This window comes from Tyto alba, unplaced genomic scaffold, assembly GCF_018691265.1.
Source record: "Tyto alba isolate M040663 unplaced genomic scaffold, T.alba_DEE_v4.0 Super-Scaffold_38, whole genome shotgun sequence".
Classification (NCBI taxonomy): Eukaryota; Metazoa; Chordata; class Aves; order Strigiformes; family Tytonidae; genus Tyto; species Tyto alba.
The window spans coordinates 16,928,926-16,944,494 of record NW_024881313.1 but is presented as its reverse complement, the minus strand read 5'-3'; the positions used below and the strand labels follow the sequence as shown (position 1 = coordinate 16,944,494).

The 15,569-nt window shown below is 38.3% G+C and overlaps 1 protein-coding gene across 7 annotated transcripts in view; it reads left to right on the top strand.

Annotated features, from left to right (window-relative positions):
• The window catches only part of CDK14 (cyclin dependent kinase 14), a 320,024-nt gene that overhangs the window by 83,556 nt on the left and 220,899 nt on the right, over window positions 1–15,569 (top strand). For all 7 annotated transcript variants that reach the window (XM_042801716.1, XM_032991372.2, XM_032991368.2 and 4 more), the window contains one exon: window positions 10,754–10,848. In XM_042801716.1, coding sequence (XP_042657650.1) covers window positions 10,754–10,848 — 95 coding nt within the window. The remainder of the gene's footprint in view (window positions 1–10,753; window positions 10,849–15,569) is intronic.

Here is a 15,569-nt window from a genome sequence, read left to right as displayed (position 1 = left end):
CTTTTTGAATTTGAGATTTAGGTTTTAGAGAAACAGATCAGAATTGGCAGATTTTGTTTACATTTTAAAATTCTCTTTTTAAAATCAAGTAGTAAAAATAACATTCATTTCCATGTCAGAAACTGTGTGTGAGAGAAAGAGAGAAACAACTGAGAAGGGTTTGGCAACACATTATCATTGTTGTTTTATTCTCAAGTATTTTGAAAGAAACTAGATAAATAAAATGTCATATCTTTCATGAATAATGCCCAGAACAGATTTCTCCCAAAAGACCTTCAAAATGATTGAAAAACTATTTCTGTTATGCTTTGGTAAGAAAAATCCATAATAATGTGACCTTTGAGTTGAAGACTATAGATCTAAGCAGAATGGATGTAACACTTCAAATCTTAGTTGGCGTGAAATAATTTAAAAGGTTGATTGTGTCTTCTTTTTCCCTTTTTTTTTTTTGTTTTTTTTTTGTTTTGCTCTATCTTCTGGACATCTTCTGTTCTCCCTACAGAAGTTTGACTGAATCCTGTCAGACTTCTAAAAAGAAATGACAGAGATTCATTTCCTGTAGATGAGCTTTGTTTAACTCATGTGAATTTCACGGATAAGATGTTGTGCCTCCAGGGGACTGTCCTTTTTAGAAAAGGTTACATTTTAAAATGTAACCATCTGTAGCAAAAACAAATTTGCTTTTCCATCATCACCCGGCTGCCAAAGATGTCTCAGGCGTGTTCCAGATGAGTCTATAACAAGGAGTTCTTACCATGAAACTTTTACAGTCATTAAGGATGGATGGAGCAGTTTGCACCGTGTTTACTTGTGCATGATGCCTGATCATTATTTGCACCACAACTGTCAATTTAAATGACTTTTTGGAATGTTTTTCCTTAAGTTTTTTTGTGTGGTATTAACTCACTCCCTATCTCTGCTGTTCTTATCTTGTTCCTTTTAATTAACTATTAGTAATTTCTGTTAATGCTATATGTACTTCTTTTCTATTAAAGCTGAAGGGTTTTATTTGCTTTGCTTCCAGAATTTTGAAGCAGGCTTATTTTGAAACTGTGTTATTGGCATCTTGCTCTTTTCCAGAGGGCTGGTACTCTACTGCATCCATGCAATCTCATATGATCCCAGTATTGACTTATGTAAATGATGTTAATACTTTACTAGTATGCTGCTGGTTAGAGCCCTAGCTAAACATATGCTTTTAGTAATCTTATCCTATGGTGACACACAAACTTGCTGGGGACATCTCGTGTTAGAGTAGGTATATAGGAATTTCCTGAAATACAATTCTCATTTCTCAACTTCCTGTAATTGTCCCTGCTTTTTATATCTCCATTCAGTGAACTCAGTTCTTCCTTCTGCTTGGAGGCACTGTTAGTCATTTTTGACTCTTCCTCACAAGGAGCGATCCAGACAGCACCTGGCAGGGAATAACTTGTGGAATAATGTCAGTGTTTATGCCATTGAAGAGGAAGGAGCAGAACTTCACAGCAAAAGGTGGTATTAGCCCTCTGCTGATCATATGTCACACCTGGCCCTGCGGGGCAGACCTAAGTTCAGATGTCCAAGGCAGAAATACAATCAATACGTTCCCCTTCCCCCAGAGCCTGAATACATTGCCTCAGGCAGGAGATGTTCAAATGCACATTTCATTGAGCATATGTCTGTGTGGTTAGTTGCAGGAATTTGTCATTCTCTGGCTTTGAATTACACTTCAATTGACAAAGGGTTTTGGGTTTCATTTTTTTTCTAGTCCTGATGTTGTATAGCAGATGGCCTTGCTACTTTCTCTTCTGATCAGTACTTCTTTTTCTTCTGTGTCAGAGGACTGATACATACCCTCCCTTATTAAGTTAATACTCGATTCTCTGGAAATTCTTCTGCTATATAGATTATACCAGTCTGAACAGGCATTTCAGTTTCTGTAAATGTTCTTGAGCATCCTGTGCCTTCTAGGTCGTACAGGCTACAGTTGTGTAGTTGTGTTTCAGTTTTGTCTTTGCTTTCTGTAAGCTTGACTTTAACATACTCTGATACAAGTATGCTACCTTCAGTTTGCACTTTCTATGCTTGTTTAGTAGAGGAACTGAATTAGAAATGGGCTTCTGTTCAGTCTCTTCCTTTTCATTGTTTGAAGTCCTCTGTAGCCGTCATGTGGGGAGTGGTCTCTTACAGAGGGTACACGTCTTAGGCTTGCAGTCTCCATGTCACTGATTCCGCTCAGGTAAAAGTCCTTTTATTTGTCTCAGAAATAACATTTTTCAAGATACAACCCAAAAGACCTTGTTTATAATGTCTTAGAGCATTATCTTCTGTTTTGATTAGTTTCAGAAGCTTTATCAGCTCTCTGGTAGGTATCAGCTTCAGTGTTTGGTGAAGATCACCAAATAATACTCTGCAGGTGGCATGTTACCCATTTGGTATTTTCCATACCTTCGAAATGCTCTGCACCTTTTCATGAGAAAGATGACACACACACAGGTTTGGGGAGGCTGGAACTCTGTGTTCCTGCCCACAGGTTGTCACTTGGAAAATAAATCATTTGCTCTTGAACATGAGGAGTTCTGCAGTCTGATATTCTGCAGTTAATGACACACCTCGCTGCAACCCAGCAGAAATCCTGTGTTGATAATGAGTGCAGTAGCATACGGACAGAAGTTAGCAGTTTATTTTTTTGTTCTTAGAAGATAAACTTAATTTTTACACTCAGAGTCTTTCCACCTGACTTTTACATACTCATTATGTAAACCAGTCACATTGCACTGTATTTGCTTCCCCCCTTCTTTGAAACATGAGAAAACATTTATAAGTGTGATTTCCAAACTGTTTACGCTGATTGGAATTGGATATTATTATGGAATGAAATTTCCAGGAGAACAGACTTACCATCTTATCATATCAGAATAATGGATAATATCCACCTTGGAGGTAATGAAGTAGGTGTTTGCCTACCTGTGCATTGCCTGTCAGCCACTGTTAGAAAAAGGGAACTTGGCTTGATAAACCTTTGCTCTGATCCAGCCCAACACAATATATGTGTGTGTATATATATATTATATACATGTAGCTATAGTTGTGTGCGCTTACCTGTCTATATCTGTCTTTCTAAAAATTCTTTGCTGAGTCTTTTGCCTACCGAGGGAAGAAACTTGCTTTTCTTTTCTCCCTAACTGAAGAAATGGTAAAACTACAAAATAAGATGTACAAAATTAAAAAAAGCACAACTCAAAAATAAACACATGCCACTCTTCCCAGAATAACACTGACTTTGGAAGATGGTTTGACTCTAATTCTCCGGAAGTTTTATTTGAGATCCATGATCTTTAGGCATGTGGCCTTAGTTATTTTTCTCCAGTGCAAGGTGAAGTTTTACTGCATTCGGTGTACACATTTTATACACTAAAATAGTACTTTTGCACAGTATTTAAATATAATATTGCAAGTTTTATAAGTGAGCCATCTGGGCAAGATTTAGTTATATAGTGATATGCATCAGTTTGTTCTCCTTGAATGGCTTAAGATCCATGGCAGTAAATTCAAATGTCACATTAAGGTATATGTACTACCTTTCAGTTACTTTTTAAAAACTAAATGCAGCAAAACACTAATCTTCTACCAACTCACATAAATGTAAAAAAATAATTCAGGTAAAAATAATTGGATAAGCAATGCTTTACTGCATTGACTCTGCGCTCTTTCTGGGAGCGCAGCCTCTATTCTGTTTCTGTAACTCCTATTAATTTTCAGTCCTGCTATATGCAACTTTCCTCAAAAAAAATGCAAGCAAAAAGCATGAACTGATCCTATTAGCATGTTGTAAATAAGTTGCATAATCTAAATTTGAAGCAGACGCTAAAGTCAGAATTCTGTCTAAAAGTTAGGCATCATTTCTGTCTGCCTAAACACTTGGTGTGCTTTTATCACCTGTCTTCCTCTTGAGGTATATGCAACCATCTCCAGTTTTAGGAACCTGTTAATTACTAGGGTAACTGCATCCTTCCTGGTCGATACTTTTTATTGAGGTAAGATAATTTCGGAGTTCAGTGTAGAGAGTGGATTTGTGTTTTCTGGCACAAAGGAAGCCTTAATGATCATTAACCTAGGGGATACTCTCTAGATGATAAGGCAGATAAAATGTGGCAGTTAGTCTAGCTCCTGTACTTTAATAGCCTGGAGAGCAAGTAAACAGTTTTAAAAACTGTATCCAGCCCTTTCACAGAGAGCTCTATGATCACACTTGCTCAGGTTGCTATTAATTTATGACTGTGTGCTAAAGGGTTTGAAAGATACAGGCAACAGGGTGGGATCAGATAGTGGGAGAGCTGAGATTAAAGCTTGGTTTGGATTCTTGAATGTCTTTATCCCCTGAAAATTGCCCTAGAAAACAGTCCAACTTGCAAGGTTTAAAAAAAAAGAAAAAGGTATGATCAGATTGACCTATTATTGTAGGTTGGATACACGCTGAAATGAGTGTGAAATTTGCATACGGTTTTCTGAAAGAAGCTTTACTCCTGTGTCAAAGATGTCAAAATATAAACTGGTTTAAAAAAAAAAATTAAAATCTTTTGTTCTTGGGATTTAATCTCAGTTAAGCCTATTGGCCTACCTTTTACTTTCAAATTTTTCTAGCAATGAATGTATTTCTTTTGAGGCATATAGAAAAACAGATCTTTAGTTTTGATTTTCAATAATTTACAGTGGTACTGTGAACATAATATTTTTCCCTTGAGGACAGTTTTATATTGAAGTTTAATATCCTGCAGGTTTGATTTTTTTTTTTTCTTATAAAAAAAAGGTCTATTTAAAACTTGGGCTCGGGAGTGTGACGGTTAAGTGTGAGATTCACAAGCTGTTTTGCAGTTATGAAAAATACATGAGAACATAACCCACACAGCTTCTGTAAGAATAGTCAGGTGATTTTCAGTGTAATTTTCCATTAAAGCTTTCTTTACTACATAGATTTTTAAAATCTCTGAGAGATATTCACATGGCAGTGTAGTGCAAGGATGCATACTACAAGATCTTGAATTAAACCTGTTATCCTTCTTACAGTCTATATCAATGAAATGGCTATTTGAAATGACCTGGTCAGAACAGACTTTTTTTTTTTTTTTTTTTTTTTTTTTTTGTCATTTTTAATACTCTCATGTCATTTTGAAACACTAGCTTCTTCTGTTTCTGTATTCAACATTTTGGCATATTCTTTCTATCCCTGTTACTATGATCTGTATTTCCTTAACCAGAGGGGAAAAAATATCTAATCTTGGTTACTGTAAGCTGTGCTGCTAAAGATGCTCACTCCCTGTGTTCAGTGGTGCTTTTAGACTAATCTTGCAGTGGAAAAAATGTAGGCTAGTGTTAAGAAAACTACCTTAATGGAAACTACTTTCAAGGAAGGCGAAGCATAAAGGCAAACAAGTGAAGCTCCCAGTAGAAGTTTCTTGAAGGGAAAGACGTGCACCCTTCTGTGCTCCCGTTGCCAATGTCTTCTTGGGTATAACATGATCCACCACAACCTGTACTTACTTTCACACTGACTTTGGCTATGTTCAGTTCTTCAGAGACATGAGGACCTTTACTTTCTTCTGTCTTAGTAATTCATCTATCTTTCCTATTTGAGTTCTCTGGAAGATTTCTCCCTAGCATGCAAATTCACTTTTCAGTAATTTTCCAGTGGTATCAATTTCTTGATGACTGGTTGTTTACTGTCTATTTAACTTTTTGCCCATTAAATAGTTCAATCTTGATCACACACCCATTTTTTTTTTTTTCTTAGCTTTGGAAGTTCTTTTTTTTTGTAGCAAATACAAAGCTCACTGAGCAACAGGCTTCTTTATGCCTAAGTAGTACCCCTGATGTTCAGTATATACAAGTTTATATGGCCATAGGGTGGAGATCTCCCTTTGGCTTATATCCAAGAAATCATGATAAAATTTTCATAGAAAACATTGGAAAGGCTTTAACTCGTGAAAAAAATTGCACATTCAGTAAATAACCAGTTTTCAGACATGGCAAAGATAGTCCTTTTATCAGTCACGTTATGACATGACATATTTTGGTTGACAGCCAGCTGAATATGAGCTGGCAGTGTGCCCAGGTGGCCCAGCGTGCCCACAGCTCCCTGGCTTGTATCAGAAACAGTGTGGCCAGCAGGACTAGGGAAGTGATAGTCCCCCTGTATTCAGCACTGGTGAGGCTACACCTCAAATGCTGTGTTCAGTTTGGGGCCCCTCACTACAAGAAAAACATTGAGGTGCTGAAGCGTGTCCAGAGATGGGCAACAGAGCTGGTGAAGAAGGGTCTAGAGGACAAGTCCTGTGAGGAGCAGCTGAGGGGACTATAGTTGTTTAGCCTGGAGAAAAGGAGGCTCAGGGGTGACCTTACCGATCTCTACAACTCCGAGAGGAGGCTGTAGCAAGGAGGATGTCGGTCTCTTCTCCCAAGTAACCAGCGATAGGACAAGAGGGAATGGCTTCAAGTTGCTCCAGGGGAGGTTTAGGTTAGATATTAGGAAAAATTTCTTCACCAAAAGGGTTGTTGAGCATTGGAACAGGCTGCCCTGGGAAGCGGTTGAGTCACCAACCCTGGAGGCATTTAAAAGATGTGTAGCTGTGGCACTGAGGGACATCGTTTAGTGGTGGATTTAGCAGTGTTAGTTTAACAGTTGGACTCAATGATCTCAAAGGTCTTTTCCAACCTAAATTATTCTATGATTCTATGTCAGTGTTCTAGAGGGTTAAAACGCAGTAAGGAGGAGTAAGAAGAAAGGAAAATTAATAATGGTGGAAGTACTGAAATTTTAGATCTTCAAAAAGTAGCTTTGAACAAGCATTTATCAAAATATGTGCATTCAACTAAAATTAGCTGAAACTCAGCTAAAGTTAGTACTCTTTTATATTGAGAAATCTTGTCTGGGTCAAATTGGAAGATTGCACCAGCTTTCTAAAATATAGGGGAACTTCTTGTGAGTCTACTGCTTGTGAGATATGTCAGTGGCTGATGCAAGCACTGTACATCTGACGTGCTCTGGATATATCTCACTTTCTACGTGTATTTCAGTCAACCACATCCTGGGCAGAGTATGGGACTCTTGTGACTCAGCAAACACAAATCTCTGTGTATGTGTATTCCCATATATTTTACCAGAAGAAATAAAATACTTTAGGGGAAGAAATTATACTTAAAAGTGAGTTTTCTAGATTTGATTTTAATGTTAACATTTGCCAAAAAAAAAAAAAAAAAGAATCTTGTTGCAACGAGGCATTTTTTTTTTTTAACAGAAATGGTTGAAAAAGATAAGTAAATGTGAAGAAATCTGAACAACAGGATTAATGACCATGCAGCTGAAAAAAGTAACTATATGGAAGGGGAGAGGGAAATAATAAAGTAACATAGGCTGAAATGGTTATAATTTTTGGCAGTCACATGGACCTTCAAATTATGTAGATCACTTCCATAGCCCTTTATTTAGATCCCTTAAAGGTTAAAACTTAAGTTTTGGAAGTTTTGTGGTCTTGCATTTTCTCAGTCAGTCTTTGCCTCCTTTATAATCCAGAAATAAAAGGAAAGGCAAGAAGTGTCTGAACTTCATAAACAGTTTGTAATTGTTATTTGGAATTAATGTGTGAGTCTTCATTTAAAAAAAAAATGTGAGAAAATGCTGGGGAAATAGTAAATTTGTTCCTTCATTTTCTAAAGTAGTTGCATGTGCTGGGTGAGATCTGCCTTGGTGTTTCATTCAGAAGTATTATGCAAATTAATTTGCAAAGACTTCTTCTGTCTCAGAATGTATTTACATTTTTTTTGGTAAAATCTTCTGAAGTAGTTTCCTCCACCAGATACCTTCAAAAATTGTAAGCCATTGTAAGATTACAAATGTAAGATTGTAAGATTACAAATGCAAGGAAAAATAATGTCCATTTTCCCAAAGAGAGATCTAATAGTGTGAGAACATGGGCAGTCCCACCTAGTGATCCAGTTGGAATAGAGCTGAGCTCCACTGCGGAGGTTGTTACCTGGAAAGAGGAAGATATCAGCCACGTGGTTTGGCTGCATATGGGATGGACGGTGACTAACAGGTTGGGTTTCTGGTTGTTTTCTGGTTGTTATTGGTCTGCTCTTACCCAGCATGAGCAGGGACTGGACAAACATTTGGGGCTGGGTATGGGAGGGTGATGTGTCAGCCTTGCTGCTGCAGAGCCGAGCCCCGGGGCACCGCCTGGGGCTGCCCCTGAGGATGAAACAGTGGAAACGAGCACCTCTTTTGTACGATCAGGAGAGAGCTCTCCTCCCAGTCCTGCCAGTTCGAGTTCTCAGTGTTTTGCCCATTCCCATTGAGCATGCAGCAGCTTTCAGGAGAACGAGTCAAAAGGCATGACCTTAAATCCATGCTTCTGGCAGCTGGAGTAGGGAGAAATGGCTTGAGGTTGTAGAAATAATTACTGTTGATGATTTACTGTGTGGTAATGGATTAAGAGCATCTTGTCTCCTATCAAGATCTTAAGGCATTACAAGTTATTGTGACCTTTATATTATGGTTTCCAGCGGTATAAAATAAAAGTAAATCTCAGTGTGAAAATAAGAATGGATGTGAAACACATGTATAAACCCTGTCCTTTTTCTTCCTCACTATGAGGAAACCATCAGTGAGCTATTCACTGCTAACTAGGGAAGTATTTCCACTCCAAACAAAACCACTCACTGTGTGTTCACTACAGCCTACAATTTGGGAAATATTTTACTATCTATCTTCATTATATAGAAGACACTTAAACATCTAAACACTTTTTGTTTTCTTCTATAGTTTTGAAATGTTGCATTAGTCTATAATTGGATACTTAAATGAGAAGTCTACTTGAATAAATATGTTAGTCACCTCTATTAGTGACATCTGTAATAAAACCGTGATTTAAAAAAAAAATTAAAGAATTGTTTCTAACCGGGCAGAATGCATATTTAAACACAGATTGGGAACTGAGAATATTACTGCCTTATCTGTAATGAATTGTTCCAAGTAATGTAACAGGAAAAAGATCTAAGAGTTCCCATGTAATAAATTTCAATCCGTCTATTAAAATTTAGGAATTAGATAGCAAAATAATAAGTTATTCTTGTACTGGAGGGAGATGAAAGGACTCAATTTGGCAAACATACATGTGTATATCCTGATACCATTCAATAGAAAGCTGGGATATTAGTCTCGGAAAAGATATATATATATATATATGCCAAAGTGCCAGAATTTTGGCTTAGGACAAATGTAGAATAGTTGACTAAAGAGAATTTTAGCATTTTCTGGCTAGTGGTTAATTGGGTGTAATGGAGAGGTGTGAGTTACCAAGTCATCTTACTTGGGATGCTCCAGTCAGTTTAAATTGAAGTAGTTTTTTGGCTCAGTTGATTGGAAACTTTCGACCATGGTTTTAAAGGAATTTGTACACAGATATGTCTTGTACTGTAATGTTTGTTTCCTTTCAAAACCTGACATTTCAGTACTTTTTGTAAACCAGGCATAAGATCCTAAATGTGAGTGTCCACTGTGTGCAGCTGCGCATGGCTGAGAGTCTCCCAGCTGAATTCAACCCTAAACATGCTGGGTTTGCTAGGCTGCTTTTCTTTGTAGTGTCCTAACCAGAGTACTAACGAATCAGTTCCTGTATGTGATTTGAGCGTCAGTGCTGACGTTCCAAGTTTCTGCTTTATACTCTTTTGGTTCGTTTAGGTACAGAACATCTGAGCACTGCAGTCTAAAATACACGTAGATAATGCTGAGGGCAGCTACAGGTCAGTTTTTTGCAGTGTCCATTTGGTTTTGGGGGAAAAATAAAAAGCCCTCCCCTTCCAGACAACTGTAAAATGGGGAAATTTGAATAAACAAGATGCACTTCAAAAAACTCAAACATTTTCCAAGAACTTCATGGGAAAGTTATGATGCCAGGTGAATTTCTGGTTTTGCAGCATTGTGGTGTTCTGTTAGGACTGTGTAAAAGTGGGGTAAGTACCAGTCTGTTGCAAAGGCCAGCTGAGCTATCTGGCCCTTTGAGCAAGAGTCATTGCTTAGCTTGGTTCAGTTTTAGACCCCTCACTAAGGCCACAGTATTAAGGCTACAGGATTTTATTCAGCTATGCTGCGTATACATGCCATTAAAAGTATGGTGTGATTATATGCACAATCTGAAGACTGTAAACATAATTCAGAATCAAGATACTTTCACTGAAGAGGCTTTCCTGCGGTATTTTGACCACTATCCGAACAATGGTTGATGTACAGGGACACTGACTACTTAGAGCAATGTTTTTGGGTGGGCTTCAGTCTAAAAATAAATAGAAAAAAAATTAAACAGCTCTTTTAATCTGATTTTGTAGGTCAGATTAACATTGCTTAGATCTCTTAACAAAGATAAAATGGCTTAGTTGTTAATGATCTTTTTCCCTTTATGAAGTGATACATGTGAAAAATAAAACAGAAATGTCTCTCTGATTAAGAACAAAATCCTTTTGATAGTTCCAGTGATGTAAGTGTATGGGTGTTATCGGCAACCACCATCTGGGGTGTTGAATGATGTTTTCTTTAAGTAGCCTATTGTATTGTTTCATTAGCTCTGCTATTAATTTTTTTTTTATTATTGTTAGGTGCTGAAAACATGCAGGTCTATGACTGTTGATAATGACGTGTGGTCTCTAAAGGCTGAATCAAAGCAGTTAATGATGCTGGTGCAATGCATGCTGAAAGGTCATCTCTTTTTGTTTTGTTTAGCCTACAAGCCCCAAGTTTGGAAAAGCAGACTCATATGAAAAACTGGAAAAACTAGGGGAAGGGTCCTATGCTACAGTATACAAAGGGAAAAGCAAGTAAGTGCTGGTTTTTTTAATTTAATTTTGTGTGTAAATGAAGACAAGCAGAAAGTATTAACTGATGTTGCTGCACTAGTACCTAGATCCTTATGAATGAATGCAAAGTGCTAGTGACTGCCATGTGCTCTGGTGAAAGAGGCTGAGACCATATTGCATAAGTAACATACTACCTTCACGTCAGAACAAGATGAGATCCCATCTTGTTAATCTGATGTTTTGGTTGTACTTTAATGTTGTACTACTTTCTCAATATCCATAGCAAATTAATGTTTAGGGGAAAAAGCACAATATACTGTCAAGTAGATTCTTCTGATGTCCAGTGCTGAATATATGCAGTAAATGTTAGTCTTTCGTTTGTCACAATTAAAAAGCTTGAATAAAATGGCATGAAGGGAATTAATGGAGTTTTGGACTACTGTAAATTTCATTTGTTTACAAGAGTTTATTTACAGTTGTTCCAACTACCCCACCTCAAAATGATTTACTGTATACATGTAAAATATTTTTTTTCAGCCACTTTCATGTTATTTGTTGCAGCTTTTTTGTCTGCAATGTCCTAAGTGCTTCTATATTGTATAAAATAACTCAGTAAACACATATAAAATATACTTCTTGAGATAATGCTTCAGTTGAGAGTTGTCTTCTGTCAAGCAGAGTGTCTTGTACAAGTTCATATATTTAATCAAGTTTTCATAATCCAATTTTCGATAATAATAAAGCAGTTCTGAGAGAGGGATTTGATATGTGCATTATCTTTATCTAAAAACTGACTAGCAAATGATAGATGAGGCAACTCTACTATTCTCAGCTGAGAGAATATCATGAGAGTCATGGGACAGAATAACTACTGAAACAAGGAAATATGTGTTAACATTTTCAAGGGTCATTAAGTTAGGTAGGTACTGACTTTTTTTTTTTTTTCACTTAATATTTGTAATAAATCTGAATGAGGGGTGCCTTCATCTTTCAGTAGCATTGAGATTGATGAACATAATGACGGCTGATATGAATAAAATCATGTTCTAAATGTAGAAGAAGTATTTACACTTCTGCCATGCCAGTGCATGTATTGTCTTTTACTAGCAGCATTCTTCAAGAAAATGTGGTTATGTTGTATTATTCATGGTTCAGTTACTCATCACCATAAGTTCCAGACATTATACACATGCAGGCTTTTTATTGGGGTCTGTGTAATATGAGAAAACGGTATAGATTTCAGCTTGTCCCTTATTACTAAAACCCTTTAGTATAATCATAGTGTGTATCTGAAAGCCACATGCCTTGGCTTTCAATAAGATTAAACTAAGACAACAGGGTTGTTAGATGTCCCATCAATCAGTGGAACAGACTGAAAGTTAAAAACAAAGAGTGCTTCCCTGAAACTGTTTCATTCAGTGGTGATTTGTGAATGTGTAACGAAACATAGATTGGTTAGAAATATTCAATTGCTCTAGTAGAGCTGACTACAAATCTCTAAAAAATACTTCAGTGATTTTAATGGTAGTTGAATAATAAATTGAAATTACTGGGCTCTCTGCATTCTCCATTATAAATAGTAAGCTCTTGATAAATCGTGCGAATTATAACAATTATATGTAACTTTATTCTGCTACTTCATAACATTATTTCCAAGGTCTTTAAAATGTATCTTGAAAAGAGTGTGTGTAACTAGAGTGTGGATAAGAATGCATATGCAGAGAATATTCCTAATGTTGTAGTAATATTCCTTCATCTGCTTAATTTTATTTGGTTTATTTTTTTTTCCCAATGAGAATTTAATAATTCCTATATTACACAGCACCATCCAGATTCAGCAGCTGTAGTCCAGACTTCTGTCTCTTGAACTAGAGAAACAGTTGAATTGCTTCACAGCATGAGGAGGTTGTGGTTTAAGAGCAGGGGAAGCACTACAGGGGCTGTCTGCTATTTCAAAAGGAGTTGTTGGCTGAGGTAATGTAGTAGCCCTGTTACCTCTTCTGTCCACTTGAGAAATTGAGGAACCTCTGGCCTAGGTGATATTTCCAAAGAAGAAAAAGCATCACTGCTATGATGTACTCTTGAAGACGCTAGATGGATGATGGGGGTGAATGGATGGGCCAACACTGGCTCTGGTCATTCCATGGAAGTCCAATTTTGCTGCTGCTTTTCTGGCAGATTGGCACTGACAGTTTATAGCTTTATCTAAAATGATACAGGAATAGATACAGAAATTTCTTCCTAGCACCTGATGTAGGTATGTAGGGTGACACTGTGATACGCATCACTGCATTTTCCTGGCTATATGCTCAGTGAGAAGAAAAATGAGCAGAATGGGTCAAAAGAGTGTGTTTTGGCATGTGCCCAGTTTGACTGCTGAAGGATTAAGCTCTCATGGCACTCTGCAGAATGCAGACATGATGTGTATTTGGAAAAGCTGGTAATACTTGCACAACTGTATGTTGGTCAAAATGTTTGAGAATCCTTAATTCTCAACCAACTCTAACGCTTGACTTTCTCATTTTGCCAAAATATTTTTGAGATGTGTCCTTAATTGTAGTTGAAGATGGAGAATTTAAGATCAGATTGAACTGTTCTGAATTACGATTTGTATGTGGAATTACTGTGCTTAATATTTATCACGAGTTGCAAGTAGTGGGATTTGGGGTTTTTAAACGCATTTCCTGATATATATTTCAGCTTTTGAAATTATTTTCCCTTCTGATCATAATGGAGTAAAAAATTTGTGATCTTAGCTTACTGTTTAGAAAGACTAAAAGGTAACATACCTGCCTCTGAAGACACAAAATCAGCCATTCCTTTCTTAAAATTTAAAGGAATGCGTGCAGTAACTTGCTTTGAGGGCAAGCCTGTCTGTTTACAACTTGGAGCAGGATCAGTGGTACCAAGCCTTTGCCTTCCTATCAAATCCATTACTTTTCTGTCTATTTTGGTATTTGTGGTAGTATCCCAGGAAAGTGAAACAAAGTGAGCTAATTCCTCTTACTGGATGATGGATTTCTCTTTTTGTAGTCAGATAAAAATGATTTCCTGGAGTGAGGAAGCAGCAGAGTGAACGGAGCTGTGTTACTGTCCCGGGTTTGAGTGAGTGGTGGGGCTTTTTGGTGGCAGGGGAGGGGGCTATCGGGGCAGCCCCCTGTGAGAAGCTTCTCGAAACTCCCCCAGCTCCAAGTCAGCTCCACCTCTGCACCAAAACTGAGCCAATCAGCTGCGCCTCTGTGATAACGTATTTAAGAAGGGATGTGGTGATGAGCAGTGGGACTGGAGAGGAGTAGTTGCAGCAGCTGCGTGAACACCAAGGTCAGTGGAGGAACGGAGGAAGAAAGGAGGGGGGAGGTGTGCCGGAGCAGAGACCCCCCTGTATCCTGTGGTGAGACGGCAGGGCGGCCCCCCCCTGCCACCCATGAAGATCTACGGTGGAACAGACATTGGTTTATGGCCTGTGGTTTCCACCTGTTTAATCAAGGTGCTGTGCCCGAAGAAAGCTGGGATCTTGTGGGAAAAGGCAGCCCCGCTGCTGTAATTCAGAGCTGGGAGGATTGCAGCATGCGGGGGTGTCCCACGCCGGAGCAGCTCGGGAAGGGCTGCAGCCGTGGGAGAGAATCCAGTCGGAGGAAGTTAGTGACCCATGACGGAGCAGTGTGGGGAACGCTGCGGCCCATGGGAGGGATTCATGTTAAAGAAAGTTTGTGGAGGACTGTCTCCTGTGAGAGGGGGACCACAATGGAGCAGGGGGAACAAGTTCCAGAAGCTCCCCCCACCAAAGATGGAAGAAGTGGCATCACTGACTGCACCCCACCATTCTCTGCCCCTGCACCACTGAAGGAAGGAGGTAGAGATATTGTGAGCAGAGCTGAGCCGAGGAAGAAGGGAGGGGTGGGGGGAAGGTGTTCTAAAGATGTGGCAATGCTTCTCACTGTTCTACTCTGTTAAGTGTTGTTGTTAGTGTCTGTAATAAATGTATGTTCTTTTTTTTCTTCCCCTAACGAGCCTGCCTTTTGCTCGTGACCATAAAGGGGGATTTTTTTCCCCATCCCAGTCCTATCTCGAACCCCAAGCCTGGCTCTCTGTCCCTTCTTATTGCTGGAAGAGAAGGGAGAGAGAGTGGCTGCGTGGTGGTTGGCTGCCAACCAGGCTTAAACCATGACAGTTACTGAAGAGAGCGGAGCAGTATTCTCTTTGGCCAGGTTTCCTTGTTTATCGGAGAAATAGCCACAGCCATTTGTTTCTGACTGACAGTTTCATCGACAAGCAAATCTATCTGATTTCACATGTTACACATCAGGCATGCGTAATGAAACTCATCTTGGCATGTTCATTTTTTACTTTCATTCCAGTTAGATTCTCACATGTTACTTTGTTGTATAAAATCCCAAGAAGCTGATTGCTGCATGAAATTCAGATCACTTGGAAGTGATCTCTGCTTTTTTTTTTTTTTTTTTAATGTAAAATTTTGGAGAAGTAGGCCTAGTAATTTACTGATAACACTAAAAAATTATGCAGCTTTCACTGACTTTGTTTGGCTAACACTTTGAACATTTGCCATGCAATAGGTGCAAAGCAATAGGTGCCTTTTGAATTTCTGTATCATTTCATTGTGCCGCTGAGCTGAAGAAGTGCTCTCTGTCTGTATCAACACATACATCTTCCTGCTGCCATTGACCTTCTTCCCTCTTGAACTTGATTATAAATTTACCTGAATGTACAGCAATAGGATCTGG